A 22336-nucleotide genomic window follows, 5' to 3' on the forward strand; every position below is an offset into this window, starting at 1 on the left:
AAACCGGAGTACCCAGTGAAAAGGTTCTGCAGTACAAAGGAAAGCTGGTAGTGAAACACTGCCTGACTGTTTTTGTGCCTGCTCCTGCAATAAACACAACACCTGCCAGGCTTTCTGAAGGGTAAGAAGAGAACAGAGGATGGAAATTGCCTTTATCTCAGGTTGGGACACGGGAAAACCAGCTGAAATGAGGATGACAGTCTGTGGGGATATGGCTTTGGCATTTATGGATGGGTGAGTGGTGTCTGCTCAGTGCTGCTGTAACAGCCTTGCTCCCTCCTGTCAAATCCTGCTGGGAGCACTGCTGCAGAAGAGAAACACTGGGAACATGCAGCACCACACAGACTCTTTGTTTACCTATTGTCACAAGCAGTAAACCAAATATTGGTGGGGGGAAAGCTAAAAATCTGTTCAATGACCAAATGTGTGTTGCAGGAAATAGGAGGAGTAAAATTACTGAAAGCAGTGGGGTTTTTAAAAGTTGACTATATTGTACACTCAGTCTGAAATAAAGACAAATAGATACCAAACATGTTCTTCACTGTTCCAGAGATGAACAAGAGCATCCAGCTCACCTTTCTTTGGGCCATCAGCTCTTGCAGAATTGCATGGCATAAGTGGAGGTCTCTAAATTTTGCCTCTGCTCTGGCCTTGCACACCTCACCCCTTGCCCAGCCTCCTCCCAGCACTGATCACAAGCAAGCAGTCACTGGCTACAGGCACTGCAGGGTCCCAGGAGCTGATGTAGGACTAGAGAGCACCATCTGAAATCAGGGAATTCACACAGTCTGCCTGGGTCACAGCACCCACTGCATCCTACCTGGGGTGAGGAAATGCTGAAGGTGATGATGAGTTTGTGGTTGACTGATAGAAATACTTTTCTCCTAAATAAAAGCCTATTTTAAGAGCAAATTTTTCAAAGCTAACTAGGTGGAAAGTAATGGAACAGGAGCTGTGATTTAGTCCAGCTACTCTACCAAACCCTCCTATTATTTCCTGGATGATTCCTGTCCTACAGTTTTTCATGGTAGCTAACACTAAAAACTGCTTCAGCAGGCGAGAAATCAGCCCTCTTCAGTGCTGACCCACTAGTAATGGTTGAGAGGGGCATTATCTTCCCTGTTCCATCAGTACAAGGCAAATGAGGGAGGCACTTTCCTTCAGGGAACCAGGGCTGTGTTAGAGACACAGGAAGAAGGGAACAATGCCCAAGATTTGCATTTGCTGAAGGGCTCAGCACATTGCTCCCTTGTGAGCCGGCCAAGACCGACAGCACATGAATCCTTGTGATTCATCCTTCCCCCTGGTCTACCTCTCTGTATCCAGCACGGCACAGAGAACTCTGTGTGTTTATTTATACACAAAAAGGTCTTTACTTGGTGCTGTAGTATTTGGGTGCTTGGCTCAGGCTCCTAAGATGGAGCAGGGGTACAGACTGATGTGTTGAACCAGTATTTTCCACTTTTCTGCCAGACTGCTGGGTGACCCTGGGCAGTTTACAGCAACTTCACCTCTCACCACCTCAGTTTCTGTAAAATTATCCTGCTTAACTTTGAATGGAGTGTAGCTGTCAACTGATGCAAGGGCAGGGTATGTTGTTTACATGTGACTCAAATAAAACCAGTGCCTAAAACCTGAAAGCAGCAAGATAGAAAAATTGAGAAAGAACAGAGCAGAAATGTGAAATTGTTCCTCTGCCTCAGCTTTTCTCTGCCTGCTGCCCTTCCTAAACACAGGCAATTACAGTCCAGCCCCACCATACAATTTACTCCCTGTCAGCCACACTGAGAAGTTCAGGCTACCCCCCAAGGCATCATAAATGACAGGTAAATAAGCCCACACATGTTAGGAAGAGTCTCTTTAAAGGTTACAGTTTTGCTGTGCTGAAGAACGCACGTTTCAGGGCAGATATTTCCCTTTGGAAGGCTCTGGGTATGGAAACCTGGCACGAAGGGCAGGTGTTCAGGAAGGACACATTGCAGGCACTGATGCCGTGTCAGCTGTGCCTGCCCAGACTGTCGTTAGTGGTTTAAGGGGAAGCATAACCCAGGGATGCAGGAGTGCATAACCCAGGGATGCAAGAGTGCATAACCCGGAGATGCAGGAGTGCATAACCCAGGGATGCAGGAGTGCATTACCCAGGGATGCAAGGGGCATAACCCAGGAAAGCAGGGATGAACAACCCAGGGATGCAGGAGTGCACAACCCAGGGATGCAGGACTGCATAACCCAGGGATGCACAACACGGTGAGGCTGCCGGTCATGGACGTGTCAGGCAGATGGACTCTAAGCTGTTGAAAAGGCTCATGAGTTTCTGCTGCTCATGAACATCATATACAGAAACTACAAATAACTTCTCCTGGAGTTTGCAGGAAGCCCTGTCTAAGGGTTCTGTCTGTCTCGGGGTTGAGCTGTGGAGCAGCTGAGAAGCAGACACCAGCTGCCCGTTGGGGGCAGGAGGCAGACACGGAGCAGAGCCCAGCACGGCCTCTGCAGGACCTGCTGCTCTCGCAGGGGCTGACCCTGCGTGTGAAGTGTCGCTTGCACCGTACACGGGCTCCCAGCGTTTTCTCTTCCGAGTGTTTCTTTAGCTGTTTTCTCCGACTTTGGCAGATCGAAAGCTGCATCTGGAGAAGGTTTGAACGTATCCAGCCCTTTCAAAATCCCCCGTTGTCAGAGGGGTGAAAACCCCCTCACTCTGCAGTCCCACACCTGGCCGTAGGTGTGTGCGTGCCCACAGCCTGCCCGGCAAGGGCTTCCCAACCCTTGCGGAGCCAGGAGCAGGCGGAACGCCCGTCCGTGTGCCTGCTCCCGCCGTGTCCTGCCCCCGTGTCACCTGAGCACGTAGGGCTGCGGCCATGCCTGTGTCCCCTGGGCAAGCCCGGCTTCCAGCGCCGACCGTGCCGGCTGCACACGGAGCGCGGCGTGCCGGGCTGCGGGAGTGTGGGGTGTGAGGATGCGGGAGCGTGTGAGTGAGGGTGAGAGGGTGAGTGTGAGTGTGAGAGCAGTGTGTGTGAGTGAGGCTGAGAGGGTGAGTGTGAGTGAGAGCAGTGTGTGTGAGGGTGAGAGGGTGAGTGTGTGTGTGTGAGCAGTGTGTGTGAGTGAGGCTGAGAGGGTGAGTGAGTGAGAGCAGTGTATGTGAGTGAGAGCAGTGTGTGTGAGTGTGAGCAGTGTGTGTGTGTGAGCAGTGTGTGTGTGAGTGAGCCGTGTGTGAGTGAGCAGTGTGTGTGCGTGAGAGCAGTGTGTGAGTGAGAGCAGTGTGTGTGAATGAGCCGTGTGTGAGTGAGCAGTGTGTGTGCGTGAGAGCAGTGTGTGTGCGTGTGAGCAGTGTGTGTGTGTGAGAGCAATGTGTGTGAGTGAGGGTGAGAGGGTGAATGTGTGTGTGTGAGCAGTGTGTGTGCATGAGAGCAGTGTGTGTGTGTGTGAGCAGTGTGTGTGTGAGCAGTGTGCGTGTATGTGTCTGTGTGTGTCTGTGTCTGTGAGTGAGCAGTGTGTGTGTGTGAGCAGTGTCTGTGTGTGTGAGCAGTGTGTGTGTGAGCAGTGTGTGTGTGTGTGAGCGCAGTGTGTGTGCGCCCTGGCCCTCACCGTGCCCCCTCCCCTCGGAGCCGGGCAGCTCCGCGCTGTGGGGTGCCCCGTCCCTATCCCGGGGTGCCCCGTCCCTATCCCGGGGTGCCCCTGCCCCGCCGAGCCGAGCCGTGCCGTGCCGGTCCGGGCCGTGCCCGGGCGGGGCGGGGCGGTGGGAGGGGGCTGGCCGCGGGCCGTGGCGCGGCGGGCGCAGAGCGCGGCGGACACCGCTCCGCTCCGTGAGCCGCCGCGGGGGCGGTCGGCGCTGCCTTCGCTCCCCGCCGCGGAGCCGCCGCGCCGCCGGAGCCGGGATGTGACTTGCGGAGGGCTGGCGGACAGAGCTGCCCCGCCGCCCTCGGCCGCAGCAGACAGCGGGTGAGCCGGCGGCGGGCGGGGGGACAGCGGCCCGGGACCGGCTCCGGGGGTGCGCCCGGGGAAGGGCTGCGGGCCGGGGCGCGGAGCGGAGCCGCTCACCCGGCTCTGCGCCCTGCGCTGCCCGCAGAATTAGCTCGGTGGCCGCCAGCAGACAACAGGCTGGATATAGGAATCCTGGTGGGGATTAGGCGGGATATAGGGCAGGACGGGGGGGCTCGGAGCAGGGGGCTGCGCTGCGGGGAGCGGGGCGGCAGGCTGGCGAGGAGGGCAGTGGAGTTCGGAGAGGATGGGGAAGAGGAGCGGGGACAGGCGGGGGAGGAAAGGACGGGGAAAAGAAACCGAAGAGAGAAATGAGCGAAGGGACAAAGGAGCGGAGGCTGGAGCGGGATAGGTATGGTCCAGCGGGAGGAGGCTGCCGGCGGATTACGGCGAGCCCCGAGCGGAGGCAGCGCGCCCCGGCCGCACGGAGCGGCCGCTCGGCCTCGCAGCGCCGTGCTGCGCGGGGCGGCTGCGGCCAAGGCCGGCACCTCATCGCCTTCCCCAGCGGGGGCTCAAGGGCAGTGGCAGGGAAGAGGCCGAGGGGGAAGAACCTTTTGTTGGCCCCCGGCCGCGGTCCGGTCCCGGGGCTGGCGGGGCTCCGGCTGGGTGCGGGTGCGCAGAGTTTTCTCTCTAGTTAATAGAAGCCCTCTCTCTGTGTTACCTCTCCGCAAAGCCACGCAGAGAGAGGATTTAGCACTTATGTGAACCCTTTGTTTACACCTGCCCTTAATGTTTATCCCAAGGCTAACAGGATTTCCTGCGTGCTGAACCCAAACACCCAGCTTGGCGATCAGCGCTAGCCCCGAGTAGCTGTACCGGGGATCCCCTTGCTGCTTACCAGCAGGGAGTACCAGGGTTGAGGTGTTGTCTCGCTACATCAGGAGAAACCCGGTGACAGAACCCATCTGCTAGAAGGCTATGACGTGAATAGAAACAGTCTGAGAATTAGCAAAGAAAATAAAAAGGTTGATTGCTGTAATTGATTGCTGTCGCTTGTGAATTCAACACCAGGCACTGTGGTCAGAAGTACCTAGGCACACGTGATACACTGATTCTGACCAAAGGGAATTCAGCTCCTAGAAAATTAGAAAGATAATTTCATAGTGAATTCAGCATCACAAAGTATTTCTAAATGAAAGCAATACTTTTTCTACATGTCCTTTTTGGAGTGGGGTCTTGCCTTGCGTAACTGCGAGGCTGTAACAGAGCATGATGTGTGTCTGATGCAGGGGCTGTCAAAATCACTGCTGCATTTTTGCCTACAATGCACAATTGCACTATTAATTATTATTCTGGAAATACACACGTCTCTTGAGTGGTCTGATCTCAGCTTGGCTGTTGCTGCTCTGTTATCAGTCCTGGAGCTCATTCTTCAGTTCTGATCAAAAGCAGCTGGCAGAGATCCTGTGTTGTGATTAATTCCTCACTCACTCGCATCTCTCCACAACACTTCGTGGCGGGGGTGGTTTTCTTTTGGAAATTGCACCGTGATACAAGTCTTCTGCCTGTGTGGTTACTATTTGTGCTACTATTGCTTATATTTACTAGATTGTTTTTCTTCTCTGCTATTGAATGCATCTCCCTGTGTCAGTTGACTAACATTTGAACTCCAGGTACAAAAGCAGATAATGCATCTAACCATGAATAGCCTAACCTTAACTCTTTGCACAATTGCACATTTATTCTGTATATATATTCTGTAGCAGCATACAGCTGCTTTGATCCCTTTGCAAGCTTTGGTCAGGATACTTTAGCTACAGAAAGCCTCATTGATTTTTAACTGTGACAACTTTTTGATGACAACTGTGAGATTTTCTATTTCTGCTTAGTTGCTTGTAATTGTAGTTTGTACCCGCTGGGGCGGCTTTGTGTCTGCAATTTCTGTAGTGACTCTATGCCAGATAATGTAATGAAGGGACCTCACTCTGTAGAAAACAGTGGAGTTATTACAGCTGTCATTGAGAGCAGATTTTGAGCCAAAAATTGAGTACTAGATTGAAATAGTAGCTGTCCTGCTAATTGTTCACTGCTTTTGCCTAAAATGTGTAAGGCTTATTGATTAGAATATTGATTGCAAGTGTTCCTGATTGCTCTGGTTTCAGGTATGTTGCCTTAATGGCTTTACCGAAGTGAAGTTTTGGAGAGGAATCTGGAGGGGAAAAAAAAAATCTCAAGTTCTTTTGTTCCCTGTGAACAGTTCACTGCAGAGTGCAGGGGATGTACTGGTGCCACTGGCTGTATCTGTGCTGGAATGTCTCTGTGGCTCTCCTGTGTTGCTGTCTGCTCTGGCTGCAGGAGTGGAGTGCCAGCCGAGTAGAGCGCTATTGTTACTACTGTGAGGTTGCATAACTTTAGCAGGAGCTAATCTAGACATAAAGATGTAAAAATACTCTTCCTCTACAGTTACTGATTTAAGTAACAACCAGCAAGAATGTGCAGTAAAATTTGACTATAAAATCTCAAGAGGCACAGAACTCTGCCATCCTACCCACTGCATAGGCTTGAGGAAGATTCTATTTTAATAAAACCCCCATAATGATGTATTTCTGGTTTTTGCAAAAACAACTTTTCTGGGGGAAAAAAAAAAAAAAAAAAACCAAAAAAAAAAAAAACCCCCCTTCACAGTTTTCCCTTAAAATGATTGAATGTGTAGCTAAAGTTGTGATGTTCACTTGCCGAACTTGTGTGTTGTAATGCAGTGCTTCCCCTTGTTTTTATAACTGTCTGTATTCAGTGCTGAGTATCAGCACTAGAAAGAGGAGGTTTTTTGGCTGGTAATGTGTCAGGGAGTAGATTATTAATATTGCCTGTTTTTACCCAGTTAGGCAGAAAGTGATAGTAAACAGGTTAGAAACAAACTGCTTTGTTGATAGCAGTTATGAGACTTCAAGCTCTGCTTTCCAGCTTTGCTCTGGGCAGGATCTAGTGTTTAGTGAGATTCACTGACACTGGGTAGGGAATTATTTCATCAGGAGTAGCTGTCAGCAGTCCTAGAGATTTTCTTGGTCAGTACTGTGGCTGTCTGGGACCTTTCTAAGAGGACCACTGATTATGTCCCATCAGCTTTCCCAAAAGCACAAAGTAACTTGGGGAAATTCCTCTTGAGTTGAAGACCTCTGTATTTCAGAACTTGTATTTTGAATTCTGAGTATATTTTGTCACAGCTTAATTCCCCCTTTCCAAACCGAACCACTTCTTCATGGAGGGGGAAATATTCAAATTCATTAACCCTCCCTTCCCCCTCCCAAACACTTCCAAATGGGAAGAGGAAACAAATGATGGCCTGACAATATGACTGCTTACCCATGCAGCACAATCTCCATGGAAACAGACTGTCCTAGAATAGCTCAATCACATGAGGGTTACATGACGTGAATAAAGTAACCAGAAAACTGGAAAATATCTTAGAACTGGGGATACTTGCACTTAATTAATTACCCCCCAGGTCTTTGGAGAGTAGCTAATAAACAAAGCTAGTATTGAAAGCAATTTAGTCCATGCTCATCACAATTTGTAAGTGATGGGATAGTGGAAAATTAACATGACCCTCACTTTGGGGCTGTTTATTGTTTCTAGTTTGGGTGACATTTAGAATGAATTTTGAATCATTTTCCACATGACCTCCTACTTCTTAAAATGGTACCACTGGTTTGGGGCATTGCCTTAGTAGGTCCCAGTGGATTTCCCCCTTTTGTGTCAGCAGGCACTGACCATTTCACACTTTTTAGGACGTTTCAAAGACTCTAAAGAGGAAATTCACTAGTTGCAGTAGGAATTGACTGTGCATGAAAGGAATTGGAGAACTATCTTCGGAATGTTTTCTTCTAGTTAATTATGTACTCAAAGGGCAAGGAGATTTATTGAGCGTATATTCAATACAAAAATGAATATATTTCACTGATAATTAGTTTTCTGTCTGTAAAGTCAGTGTTTTTAATGTGGGTGTTGCAACAGAATCATTGAAGAACCTGTTACACAAATCAGATATAAACAAGTGTATGTTCTACCAATCCCCCATGAAGTAAATTACAGATAGGTAGAAAAAACAAATAATTTGTCCTTAGCAGGTCATTGCATCGTTAGAACATTGCAGCCCTTCCAATAGTGCAAAGATTAATATCTGTGGGCTGGCAGAGATCACCCATTACCCATTTACTGTTTGTCCAAGCCCACATCACATTATTTGTCACAGCTTCCACTTCTGAGATGAAGGTTTGTAATAGGATGTTTTGTACCCTGTGTGGGTGCAGACCATAGAGTCATTACAGGTTTATATTGGTATGTTTGCTCTCTTGGTGCCCCTGATAGGAAACATCATCAACAACTTCATCATCTGTCTCCTGATAGAGGCTGGACATGGCCATTGGTCATGACACAAGGAAACATTGGTTTGAGGATTCAGAGCCTCAGGATTTAACTTTGGTCATTACAGGACTGTAAATCCATAGTTCTCAGCTCTAAGAGACACAGTACAGTTTCAGACAGTCTGTGTAAATAGCTTTTGTGTTGGTTATGACTGTTTGTGCTCAATGCAACACTGCACCACTACTTTAAATCATTTTCAACTCTCATTAAAGTTTTCCAAGTTTCCATTAAAAGCAGTTCTAATCTATGAAATCTCTTTAAACAGGTAACCATTTAGGGCTGTTGTATGGTTTACAGAAGAGCTCCTGATAGTTTCTCTGCTTTTCACTTTGCACCCTAAACATGTCCCATGATCTGTGTGAGTCACCTTGACTAACATCCCTGCCTGCTTGTGTGCTGCTTTTCTTCCTCGTGGTCATGCAGTGCCAGTGGGAGTCTGAAACGTCCCCCACATCAATGAGGAAAATCCTGCTGGAACCTGCAGCACTAACTGCTGGTGAAGGTTAACAGAGTCAGGTTTCATATCTGCTCCTCACAGTGTTTGCTCCAGACTGCCTTACAGGGCTGTGGCTGTGGCAGACTGGGAGTTAAAGGTTACATTTTTTTAGTAATCTGCTTTGCTTAATAAAAGCAAACACTATAATGTGTATTTTTAAAGCACCTAACACATGTTCTTCCTAAACCAAGTTGGGATTTGTCTAGGCTTTTGGTCCTGGTGGTGAAGTGGGATGTGCTGGGTTCCTGGAGTGTTTACCATTGTCCACTCTCTGGATCCAAGAAAGAGATGCTCTGGGTTTTGTTATTTGTCTCCTTTGAATGGCTTTGGACTGGCTAAGAAGCACAATGAGGCATTCATTTTTGATTAGTTGATTGATGACACTGCATGTGTGCACCATTGTCGCAGAATATGGGATTTTTCTAGACTACCATTCCCATTTCCAAATGCAATCTAATATCTGGAAGAGGATGAAAGAAGTGAATATGATAACTGCATATTGACCGAGCACGAAAACAAGGTTTTTCTTTTTTTAAGAATGTACAATGTTTATTTTCCTTGGATTGTTTTATCCTTTAAAAAGTAATAATTTTAAAAGAGGTTTTGGCTCTTTGTTCCAGTACAAGGAGCAAGGCTGTGGGACAGTCTCGTTGTGACTGCCTGTGATTGCTTACACCCGCATCAGGCCCAGTGCAACTAAAACATGCTTTAAACACCTTGATTTAAATGGGGTATTACATTTAAACAGCTAGTAAGTGTCCAAGTATTGCAGATAATGTAGTATTTGAAACAGGATACGTAATTGTTTCTGGCTGTGTTGCAGGCCATTTGCAGGGTCAGAGTTTGGAAATGTTGTTTTCAATCTGCGCAAACAGAGCAATTAGTCATTTTGCATTCTGAGTACAACAGGCAAAAGCAGCTTTTGGGAGGGCAGTGAAGGGGGCTGGGGGAGGCTGTGCCAGCTGCAGATCCAGTGCAAAAACTGTAAACATGGGCCACTGGAACAAGCTGGGCTTCAGTGGCTGTGAGATCCTCCAACCTCAGCTCCCGCTAAACAAATACTTTGTTGTCTCAGACAGAAAAATGAAAACCTACCCAGCCATTGGTTTCTTCCTCCTGCTGGTGATCAGCTATGGCTCTTCAGAGAACTCCAGCACTCCCCGGGGCTGCGGGCTGGATCTCCTGCCCCAGTACGTGTACCTGTGTGACCTGGATGCCATCTGGGGCATCGTTCTGGAGGCGGTGGCGGGGGCAGGCGTGCTGACCACGCTGCTGCTGATGCTGATTTTGCTGGTGAGGCTGCCCTTCATCAAGGACAAAGAGAAGAAGAGCCCCCTGGGAATGCACTTCCTCTTTCTCTTCGGGACTCTGGGACTGTTTGGGCTGACGTTTGCTTTCATCATCCAGGAAGATGAAATGGTGTGCTCTACCCGAAGGTTTCTCTGGGGAGTTATCTTTGCTTTGTGCTTCTCCTGCTTGCTAGCCCAAGCCTGGAGACTTGGCAGGCTCGTTCGCCACGGGAAGAGCCCGTCTGGCTGGCACCTGGCCGGGGTGGCCACGTGCCTGATGCTGGTGCAGGTCATCATCGCGACCGAGTGGCTGATCCTGACGGTTGTCAGAGACAACAAGCTGGCCTGCAGCTACGAACCCATGGATTTTGTGATGGCTTCCATTTACGTTATGTTCCTGATGGTCTTTACCATGGGATTTTCGTTTTTCACTCTCTGTGGGAAGTTCAAGAAATGGAAGAAAAACGGAGTATGCCTCATTATAACCCTTTTCTTTTCCATCCTGATTTGGGTAGCCTGGATGACTATGTACCTCTTCGGTAACGCTGAGCTCCAGAGAAGAGACAAATGGAGTGATCCCACTCTGGCCATTGCACTGGTGTCCAGTGGCTGGGTGTTTGTTATTTTTCATGCCATCCCAGAGGTCCACTGTACCATCCTTCCATCACAGCAGGAAAACACACCCAATTATTTTGATACTTCTCAGCCGAGGATGCGTGAAACCGCTTTTGAGGAAGATATACAGCTTCCTCGGAGCTACATGGAAAATAAAGCCTTTTCAATGGATGAACATAATGCAGGTAAAAATTGGCTATAAAGGACTGTATTTTTTTATAGTGTCAAGAAAACTCTCTGTATGAGACATTTTTCAGGTATTGAAAATGAAGGTCATGATAAATACAATAATTTTCACACTACACCTTGTTCCCTTTTATAATTTTCACTAAGATATTCTCTAGTGAGAGAGAAAAATTAAAAAAATGCAGACAATACATAGGTTAAAATTATCTTCTGCATGTTGATTTTTCTTTGAAAAAACAAACAATTTCAAATGCAAAGGCAACACCAAAAGAATAAAAAAAATCATTGTGGAAAAATAACTTTTAAATAAGTTCAGTCACATTTTTTTGTAATTAGCAGTTATCAACATTTAATACAAAATATTTTCCTAAAACCTCAGAAAAAAATGAAGTGGTGTATGTTAGAAATTACTCAACCACTTGAGCAACAAAATAATTACTATTAATTATCTTTCCATTAAAATGGATTTAGTGACACTTTGTGTCCCTGTGGGGGGAAAAAATGCCAAGCAGCTTACAGACAGTTCAAAGACAGCCTTTGTTCTGAAGGCTTGAACATCTGAGGTTTCACAAAGGTTTTGAGGTAATTTGCCTTCCTTGTTGTAGAACGTGATCACACGTCATTAAATTTTGCAGTGGAAATGTTTTTGAGTGATTGCTGAAAGGACCAGCAAGAACTGGGTGCTTCAGAGCTGCAGAGCCTTGCTGAAGGTGTAACCCATGCCAGAAATGCCAGGGGTGTCTCCGTGACCAGCAGTGGGAAGCAGCAGCCCCGTGGTGTTCTCAGGGGGGTTGTGGTCTGGTGCTGCCTCACACCTGGGTAAAGGATTTTGTTACAAGTCACACTGATTTTTTCTTACTCTAATTGAGAAGAATACTGGCCTGGTAGTCCAGGCAGTTGTTGTTACATTGCTCTGGCAGCCCCTGAAAGAAAGCTTAGAGCACATGGTCCAGGCACTTCACCTTCCTGCTCATCTTTATGTGTCAGATTTCCTCAGGGTTTGATGTTTCCCTGGGTACTGACCAGGCACGGAGGAGAACAGCACTTTTTTCTGGCACAAAAGTGAGTGTCAGGTCATGAAGGCATTTTTTCCTCTTAAGTTTTTTAGCAGGAACTTTAAAGGTCTCCTTCTAGTAGGCAAGTTTGTTCTAGGAGTAGATACCATAAGGGCAGTGGTAAAACAAAAAAAAAAATCACATTAATAAAATAATGGTTGTTATTACTAATGGTTGTAATTACTAACTGCTAAGAAGCAGTTGCACTATGGACTGTTAAAGCACTCTTTTTTTGTTTTATGTGGTGGGGTTTTTTTACTGTCCTCCATCCCCCATTAAATTAATTTCATAGTAAGGTAACTGCAGTGCCTTCAGTGAAGCTATTTCTGGCTAAGGCAGATCTAAGAACAAAATTGGATCTTTCACTCTGTATCCTTCCCATTCATGGATGCATTTTTAAAAAAGAACTGGAAGCTCCTTTCTGATCTAATCATCCAGTAATTAAGTTTTTTTTGTGAAATGGATAGATGTATGATAGCTACAAAATCATTATACTGTCTATTATAGTGCAATTTATGTTCTGTTTTAATCTATCTGAATGACAGTACAATACAAAATAGATTTCCTTATCTGATGCCCTTGTTAATGTATACCGTAATAAATGCCAGTCATTCCTATTCCCATGCCATAAAGGAATTTTTAATACATCAAAACAGATTAAATATTCCTTTGCAGCAGTTCTTTAGGGACTGGCTTGGGACAGCAGGGTTTGGAGACAAAACTTAGCAGCATGGTAGAGACTTAAAGTAAATACTTTAATAATAACAAAGTCACTAAGTCAGATCCCTGAGCTGGTGGTTGTCAGTGGCAAAACACCTGGAGTCTCTGAGCAATTGGCTGTGCAGGTATGAAGAGAATGTTCTCTTCTTTCATCCATTTAATTAGACTCAGCTTGAGAATTCATCATCAAGAGTTCAGAAATTATTGGAAGGGTACTTTCTTCAACTACTTAATGCTTAAGAATGATGTTTAAGAATAGAAGATCTACTAGCTGTAAAGTTTGGACGACATGATAAGCAGAAAAGAGTTTCCTGACTGTAATACTTGTTCCAGTAAATAGTTAGCTTTAAGTAGAAAACATGCCTGGACAAACATATTTTCCATTAATTCTTGTTATTTCCACTAATACTTTTATAAAATAATTTCATAACTTCCCTCTTTTTTAAGATTTTAAGCAGCATTTTAAGAATCTGGTCAGCCTTCAGGTTCAAACAAGCACATATCCTCCTTGATTCCCTCTTTCTTAGCAAAAATGTGCCTTCAAGTTATGCATTGCAACAAGAGCTGCTCTATGCCAGGAACAACATTAAGCATTAATAGAGCAAACCTATTTTAAAGTCACTAACTTAAACATCATTTAAACAGTTTACTAATCTGGGATTTTAATAATTATATGATACATTGTAATATCTCTTCAGAAGAGTTATTTTTCATAGGTGTGCCTCCTAAAATGATATCAAAGTATTTAGAAAGCCTGGACAAAGAGCAGTTGACTGAGTTCTCAGTGCTCTCTGGAAGTGCAGTGCACACTAGTAGGGCAGCCTCTGTAGGCAGAGAGAATTTAATTGCCTTAAACAAGAGAAATCTGGATGTGAAATGTAGAATGCTACAGCTGTCAGGAAACCCAAGCCCAAGCAGCTCTGGTATCATTAAATTTCATTTAATAACTTCTAATACTACCAGTCATCGTCACAGCCAATACCTAAAAGCAAAGTGAACAAAATTTCAAATGTGTTTACAAAGAGGCTTTGACAAATAATATCCTCAGTACTGCTTGTTTTTTACCTGTATATACCCTATGCAAGTGGATTTATTTAATATCAATGTAAAAAGTACAAGGAAAAATGGTAAAACCAGTGTGAGAAAAAATCCAAAATGAGTATTTTGTCTACAAGCTTTGTCACAGATTCTCATGTCAAAAAAACTGTAGCTCTTTGCAATAATAGGGAAAATTTAGCAATATGAAATTGAATTTATTGGCTCTTTAAGATAGCTTTGAAATGACTGTGTATATTTTGTGTAAATATTCTGTGTAAATATTTTAATGATGGTGTGCATGATAAAGATTTTTGTGTCTGTGTGTAATAGCAAATACCAGTGCAATCATGTGTGTTTATCACACAAAAAGTAGTCAAATAGCAAAAAAAAAGTTACTGACCTTGAGATGGTTAAATGTCTAATGGAAAATACTTAGTTCCAGTTTAGGTATTTTCATATTTTTTTCTCCCAGTGTTCTCCAAAAATATGTAATTTCCAAATAGAGAGCAAGTGAGGGTCTATATGTATCTGAAGTCAACAGCTGAGCATTTGCAGGGTGGAATTTCTAAATTTCCATGCTAAATCAGTACTGTTCTTCATCGTGGTGCACAACTCCCAAAGAGAGGAGTAGCACTGGATAGAGGACAGCATATGGCAGTAGGATCCATTTAAATCTTCTCCTACACAGAGCAGCTACACTGGAGATAAATCATGGCTTCATTAAAGTCTCTGCTGAAATTCTCATAAACTTGAGCTCATTCATGATTTCAGCCAGACTGTAGAATTGTAGTTTGAATTAAATCTAAGAGAAGTTCTTGCCCCAGGTGCCTGAACTGGGCATGTTTGTGTTTAGCAGCTGACAGATGAGTTCTGCCCACTGTGACCACGCACGTCGTGTGGATAAATGAGCTCTGTTCCCTGGCCACGTCTGAGTTCACTGAAGTCATTATTTACCCTCGAAATTAAAGAGGGAGTTTGTGTGTGCCAATCCCCAGCCTGCTTTAGAGAGAGCAGCATATCACTAATTATGCATATCTCATTCAGAATTTACATCTTGAACCCAAACTTGTACTAAAATTAATGGGGAGACTGTTTTATTCCTAGTATAAACAGCCAAAAAGACACTCAGTATCTTCTCTTTGGCTTCAGTGATTTGCCATGTTTAAGCTATTCGAAAGCAGTATTTACTCCATCTTTCTAGTTTCTCAGAGTAAATATAATCTGAAACATCTGGAAAATCCTTATTTGCTAGTCATGCTGAAGTAATGCTCAGGGGGTTGTGAGCATTTGCTTACTGGCTTGAGCAAGGCTTTGGATCCCTGTGCACCGAGTTTGATAGAAAGCAAAATGTAACACATTTCACTTAACCCCACAGTACCCAGACCAACACAGGGAGCACTTTGCAAAACGCACTGTGCAAGATCCATCACAAGTTTGGTGACTAAAGGCACTGAGCTCCCACTGAAATGAGATTGAGCAAGCTTCAGAAATGTGGTTCCTTTTTCCCCCTCCCTAACAAACAGTTCATTTAATGTAAATCCGATTCTTCTGAGATCCGTTCCCAACGTGTCAGGGAAACAGCTGTTCAACAGCAACGTGGAAGTTAAAATCAGTGGCAAAATTCCCAATAACTAAACTGGAAGGAGGAGGCTCTGTGATTGCCCAGCTTTAACCGTGTGCTAAGCTGATCTCTGTTTCCCAACGCAGCGCTCAGGACGGCAGGATTTCGGAACGGCAGCTTGGGAAGCCGGCCCAGTGCTCCTTTTAGAAGCAATGTTTATCAGCCAACTGAGATGGCAGTTGTGCTAAATGGTGGGACTGTAAGTATCAAAATGTGATGATTTAAGAAATCTTTGAAACGCACTGATATATACAACCATTACTAATTGAAAAACCTGCTTTAGTTTATTCACAGCAGGGGGAAAGCTATAAATGAAAATTAAGGCAGAAATTATGCATGTAATGATTCCCTTCCCTCTAGAAAATATGTAGTTAACAAGTATTTTGCATTTGTTTACTTAGCTACTCACATTTTGCAGTGCAGCTTCAGTGAACCAAGTTTTTTTTGTAAGACAACACATTCAATGGCCCTTTCAAATTAAATTTGTATTAAGGTATTTAACATAACTATTAAGTGACACCATTTCTAACCTGATTTTTTTCAAGATGGTGTGAGTCACACAGATGTTTTCAGGCAGTATGTTACTTTAAATAATTGTTGCAGATAATGGTTGTCTCTCACATATATTCCATTTTCTTGTAAAATACATGTAATTCTTTGTAACTTACAGATTTGTACATATTTTGAAAAGGGATTCATAAAAGAGGAATATAGAATATTTTCATGTTAATAGCATCAATTTTTCTTCCTTGGACAGTGGTTTGGCATATCTTTGATAGACCTGTATTTTTGCAGCCTGGTTGTTGTAAGATTGATTTAGTGATGCCAAACAGACTTTACAAATGTTTTTCACATTATGTCTAATTTTCACTTAAGACATTTCATATAGCAGGCATACTGTTGAAAACGAAAAATTTTCATTCCCACATTTTTCATGCATATCTACATGCTTCTTAAAAATCTACTCATGAGCCAGTTTGTACTCATGTGAGTTGGGTTTTCTTTCTTTTGAATCATAAGCTGATTCCATAACTCAACCTCCACAATTAAAGCCAGTTTAAAATGAAATTGCAGGTCTGGTTTTGTTTCTAAGTAAGTAAAGTTCTGGCTGATTTTAGTGGACAAGAGGGACTAGATACAAGGATTCTCCTCCGTGGTAAGACTGTGTGAAACATGTCAACTTGAGTAAAATGAAAAGGCTTGGCTTTGCTGTCAGTAATGGATTGCATCCTTCTGATATTTTAATTCATCTCTGCCTGTTTTCTGATACCAAAATGTGCAGCTCAGGGAGAAGGCAGTTAAAGGATGAGAAGCTTGAGAATTTGGGTTTTTTGTTTGTTTTGCTTTGTTCTGAGTTGGATACAAAGGTCATGTGTATATACAGTCATGGTTTTACAGAGAGATAAATGCACTGTATGGGTGGAAGATGACTTTCTTTGTATCACTTTTCTCTAGAACTGCCATCTGGAAAGCTGTCCTGTACATGTAGTGTGATAAACACTGATTTTTGAACAGTCTAGATCTCTCAGTTATGGGTTTGTTATCCTTATTTCCAGATACCAACTGCTCCGCCAAGTTACACTGGACGACACCTCTGGTGAAAGGCTGTAGGCTGTAGAGAATAAGAATCCTTGTTGCAGATGTTGTTCCCTGGCAGTGTGTCTTTGAGGGAAGGAATCCATAACAGTACCAGAACAAAGCAACAAAACATCCAGGATCTTTCTAAATCCTGCAGAGGATTTTGCTAAATGTGAACACCATTGAATGGAGAATTGCAAAAACAAAATTGTAAAACTGAAGCTGAATCTAATTTAAAACAGAAGTAGGCACACCATAAATTGGCAGAGGAGATGTTGTATTCTGAAGTGTAAGATACTCTCTTGTCTGTAACTTGTGTGCTAGACAAGCCTGGTTTTGGTGGTTGCCAGTTGCTTGCAAAATACCTTCCTCTCACCTAAACTTAACTCATGTTGCCACAAGAGATTGCCACTACAGCGCGAAAACACGCGGGATTTCTTTCCATTTTTCTCCTTTTCCTGTCATTTCCAACGTCATGAGAAGTCCCCAGTTTGCTCCCTCCCTAGCTGTGCTGTGCAGTCACGCAGCATCGTGTGTAGGCAGACACGCTCCCTCTGGGGCAGCTCGGTCCCCGTGGCTCTGCGGGCTGATGCTCTGCGGGCTGATGCTCTGCTCTTTGAGAAGCTCTGCAGGCCGATGCTCTGCTCTTTGAGAAGCTCTGCTCTCTCAGAAGCTCTGCGGGCTGATGCTCTGCTCTTTCAGGAGCTCTGTGCGTTTCATGCGCCTTGCGGAGCCTCTCGGGCGGAGCGGAGGAGCGCGGTCGGGCACGGGCGGCTCTCCCCGGCCCGAGGGGTGGGTTCCGAGCCACGCAGCCCCAGGCGGGTGTGAGCAGAGCCCACAGCTCCCGAAGCCATTCCTGGGAGGGCTGTTCTGGCCGGGCCGGGCCGGGCTGAGGCAGGAGCCGGGGCGGTGGGAGCCCCGAGCCCCGAGCCCGCTTCATGCGGGCGCTCCGCTGCCCTCGACTGCAGGTGTTCGTGCGTTTAAATGTGGTTGTGCATTTTAGTGCCTAGAGAGTAGAATCTCTGTGCTGGAGGTGGTTTGTTGTTGTTTTTGTTTATTTAAGGTGGTTTCTTCCCTAGTCCTCCCCATCCATTTTCTTGAGTTGATATAAGGCAGAGTTTTCAAAGCTTTTCATCTTTGTTTTCTCCAGGTTATTTAAACGGTTCCCATTGCCCATTTGTTGTGCCATGGTTTTTCATTATGTTCAAGCAATCATTCCTTTCTTTAACATTTAATACATATCGGACATTGAAAACATCACTGTATCCTCACTGTTTGGCCAATGTTAATCTTAGCTTTCCTCAATACTAAAAGCTAATTGTTTTTACTTGAAGGCATAGGAAACATATAACAATTAAACTTTGCATATGCTGTAATAAGAGTATATATTTTCAAACTAAAAAAAAATAAAACTACAAATAACTGAATAGCTTAGTAGCTTCACAGAGAGAAGTTACTTGCTGTATACTGCAGAAGAAAGACAAGCTTTTTATTTTTCAAGAGTCTTCCTGATTCCTCATGTACCTCCATTTCTACTGAATTAGGAGCCTAGTCCTGCAGACTTGTACTCCCACGAGTAGTCCCATCGACACCAGTAGGTCTACGTAAGGTACAGAGGCTGCAAGACCAGTCCCTGAGTGTTGCACACAGATATATGTATATATATATATGGGAAAATATCTATTGCCATTCTTGCCATGATCATCTTATGGGGTTTTATTTCAAAGCCCTTCTCCTCCAGAAGCAATGTTTTTCTGTCATGCATGAGTGAAGGAGTATGTCAGCTCCCCCCTGCCCTCCCCTCCTCGAGGCAAAGGAAGCATGTGCTTGTTTTAGGGATCCTTTATTTCATTTTGTATGTAACTAGATGGCCTTAGTAACCAAGTAGGGTAGGGGTGGATATTGCATGCTATCCAGTGACTTAGAAATACATTTTGCTTGTTATGAGCAGAGCTTTGATCAAGTAAGATAATATTTAAGATAATGATAGCCACCCAGAAGACATGTAATTTGGAACAATAAAAAAACAATTACCATCACTTGCCTGCAGAACTTTGCTTTTAAAAATCAGTTAGAAAAAAAATCCCTCATAAAACTGTTATCATAAAAACATATAAGATGACCATGGCATAAATGGTAGAACAGGTTTCTTTTAAAAAGTTTATCATGCTACAACCAAGACTTATGAATTATAATACATATTTTACAGACCTTTGACAAAAACTATACAAGACATAGTTATCTTAAGAAATTTTCTTTCTCTTTTTCTAGATGTGACTGAATTGATAAATAGAGTTCCCAATCCTGCTTCTGATGAAGTTGTTTGGGATTTCAGGGCTTATGCAAAGATCTGGCCAGATCTTACAAACTGCAGTTCACATGACTAGTCTCACTGGGTTAGTCATGTGGACTACTCACTGAATTAAAAATTAGCAGGATTGGGTTTAATGTGTGGTGGTGAAAGTGTGGCAATAGATTTAGGAGGGTCTTTATTTTCCAACTTTTTACAATTAGTAATGAGCAACTTTTTTTTTGTAAGTCACTAGTCTGTGATGTAAAATGCCCCAAAATAAAACTGTAATTGAAGAAAGGCACCTTTATGTTAACTTATATTTTTGTTACAGTATTTACTTTTGCCTTTTTTGAAAGTTTTCTAGAATGTAGAGCATCTGTGAACAACATGAATAAGTAACTAAGCACAAGCCTTTCACAGTTCTCCTGATTATAATTAGCTTTTATACTATAAAAGCTACTATGTTGTCCCTTGATGGTAATGTGCTCATGGTGTTTCCATGCGGAAAAATGAAATCAAAAAGCATCTGACAAAAGCATCTATTAGCAAAACCAGATTTTAATTGACCAGCTTTTGATCAATGGCAGGAAAAGAGTTCAAAGTCCTACAAATCCTGTTCAGCTTTCAGATGGGTTGAGGGTGTTTGACACTTGCCAGAAAATATGTAGCATTTTCAGAAGAACACTCTCAATACATCCAGCTGCTTCTATAAACAAGGTACATGAAATACTATGGAATTAGCTGTTTCTGCTTTTAGTGTAAACACAGGCATCTTGGTTGGCTTCGTTTGAGCTCGATGCCTTGGGTCTAACCAAAGGCCATACAAAAGGGAGCATTGTAGCTTTTATAATAAAACAATTGGATTATTCTACCAACTTACAGGATTACAAAGCAGGTGCTTTTTATTAATTGATGAGAGCTGAAGCTCATTTTTGATAGATGATATATATTTATTAAATGTATTAACGTGTGTTTTATAACGTACCCTTTTTTCCGCTGATTGTTGCATACTGGTCTCTTACTGAGTACATCTTTAAAGGATTTTCAAGACAATCAATGTGTACCATGATGACTGTACATAAGTATACAAAACTACAAAGGTTGTAAAGCATGGGCAAATGTTTTATTTTCAAAATGCTGTTCTTAACGAGAATAAAGGCTTTACTATTTACTTACAATGTTTGTGTCCTCTTGGTTTTAAAATCCACACAGATTTTTTTCCATTGCAGTGAGCACTGCTACAGACAGAATTGCTCCTTGGTGCAGTTCCTCAATGTAAGCAAAGTTAAACCAAAGGAAAGGGCTCCTAAACCACATTCCTCCACCTCTGGCCACATTCCCACACTTACCCTTAGCTCTGGCACCTATCACACCCATGGTGAGCCAGTCAAGGAGCTCAGAGCCAAACTCAAAACACAAAAGGGATACTTTTTTCCCCTGTTGGCTCAGCAGTTTCCTGTTCTGGTTCAATTGTTTGTGAAAAGAAGGGGACAGAAGAATTCAGCTGGGCTTGAAGAGTGCAGAATGAGAGTTTTTCTTCAGCTGGTTTGATTTTCCAGAGCTGGTGTGAGAACCGTCATCACCAACCAGGAGAAAACCCAAGGGATGGGTACTGGTCTAACAGTGAGGACAAAGTCTGTGCAAGTGAAGGAAGAAATTCATGTGGAACCACAGCAAGTGCTGCAGACCACCCGTGTTTTATTAGGTGTTCAGTCAAAACAACTACACCTTTGACTTACATGGAATTATTTGTAGTTCTGCTACTATCTTGTCTAATTGTGAAATTAAAAAGGCAGAAATAGGACTATTCTTGTCAGGACTAAGTTAAAAAAATAATAAGGATTCCTTAGCAAGGGGCCCAATCTGATTTTTTACTGTGCTGGGACCTGATATAAGTAAGTAGCCTGCATAAGATTGCTGAAAATGCTGACACTGAGATCTCAATTCTACACTTTCTGAGCACATGTGCTAAGTGGTAACAAAAGAGCCTTTGACTTTTCTCCCCTGCAGAAATGCAGAGCAACCCCAGCCCTCATTGCCTTCCATTGGAATTGCAGAGCATTTCTGCAAATTAGACCTTTCTGAACAGAGCCTGGATTTGTGTGAATTGTCATAGCTCTGCAGGAGTCAGAAACGTCCAGTTTATGATAAATGAAGATTTGACACTTACCTACATGTGGGTAGAACCCTGTTTAATTTTATCCAGAGTTTTGTTCTTGTCAGTAAAGATTTTAAGTGAGCATTCACAAACACAAGATGAAAACAGATTCAACATTTTTGGCTTGATGTGCACCATTCCATCTGTTTTAACAGAATTGTGCTCACTTAGACTAAGACTGAATTTTGTCTTGGCATGCTGGGTCCTTACATAACCTGCCTTTGATTTACAATACCTCACATGTAAAACTTTAATGCTAAAAGGGTTTCTGAATCAGTATCACAAAGTCCATGAGCGCTGTGCTTTGCAATTTTAGTGAGGAAACTAAAATTGAGATGTTGAAGGATTTTGTTTGTCCTGCTCTTCTGATTTGCTTCCCACTGCAACCATACAAAAAAAAAAAAAAAAAAAAAAAGATTAACAGGCACAGAAACATTCATACTTCTATAGCAAATACTTTTCAATAAATTTTTTATTTATTTATTGTTCAATAAATAAATAAAAATCCCTTACCCAACCCAAAATTTGTATTTCTTCTTTGCATGACATTTTTTTTCATGTTTTGACACAGCTGCAGCACTCAGATACTTGCACACAGTTCTCTGTGCAGCTGTGGGAGTTGTGCATGTGTAGCTAAGGCAGAGCTGTTTGCTAGTAAGAAGTCACTGGATTGTTAAAAAAAAAAAAATTGAAAGCAGCTCTTTGAGGTTTTTGCTTTGAAGAATTTTCAATTAAAAGTCAGTGATGAAGTCATACAGTTCACCTAGCATATAAATATATTTTTGTCACTTAGGACAACAAGCAAGGTCAATAAAGAATAGTTTCTCTATGTCTCAGTGGAAAGAAGAATGTTATCCATGTGATTGCAAAGGGTCTGCCAAATGGGAAAAATCAGTCAAACAAAGAGCACAGGATTGCTTGCTGGAGTAAACAATTCTAAATGA

At 43.4% G+C, this 22336-nt stretch overlaps 1 protein-coding gene across 2 annotated transcripts; it reads left to right on the top strand.

The window, feature by feature from the left end:
- Nucleotides 1-3744: 3744 nt before the first annotated feature.
- GPRC5B (G protein-coupled receptor class C group 5 member B) lies at nucleotides 3745-20412 on the top strand. 2 transcript variants are annotated; one of them, XM_041462509.1, is made up of 4 exons: nucleotides 3745-3939; nucleotides 9915-10928; nucleotides 15450-15562; nucleotides 16920-20412. In XM_041462509.1, the coding sequence occupies exons 2-4, from the start codon at nucleotides 9923-9925 to the stop codon at nucleotides 16962-16964; spliced, it is 1164 nt and encodes a 387-aa protein (XP_041318443.1). In that variant the 5' UTR covers nucleotides 3745-3939; nucleotides 9915-9922; the 3' UTR covers nucleotides 16965-20412. The 2 variants fall into 2 exon arrangements, with proteins under 2 accessions (XP_041318443.1, XP_041318444.1); XM_041462510.1 differs by having other exon boundaries at nucleotides 9919-10928.
- The last annotated feature ends 1924 nt before the right edge of the window (nucleotides 20413-22336 follow it).

The sequence above is a fragment of the Pyrgilauda ruficollis genome, unplaced genomic scaffold, assembly GCF_017590135.1.
Source record: "Pyrgilauda ruficollis isolate IOZ18807 unplaced genomic scaffold, ASM1759013v1 scaffold16, whole genome shotgun sequence".
Classification (NCBI taxonomy): domain Eukaryota; kingdom Metazoa; phylum Chordata; class Aves; order Passeriformes; family Passeridae; genus Pyrgilauda; species Pyrgilauda ruficollis.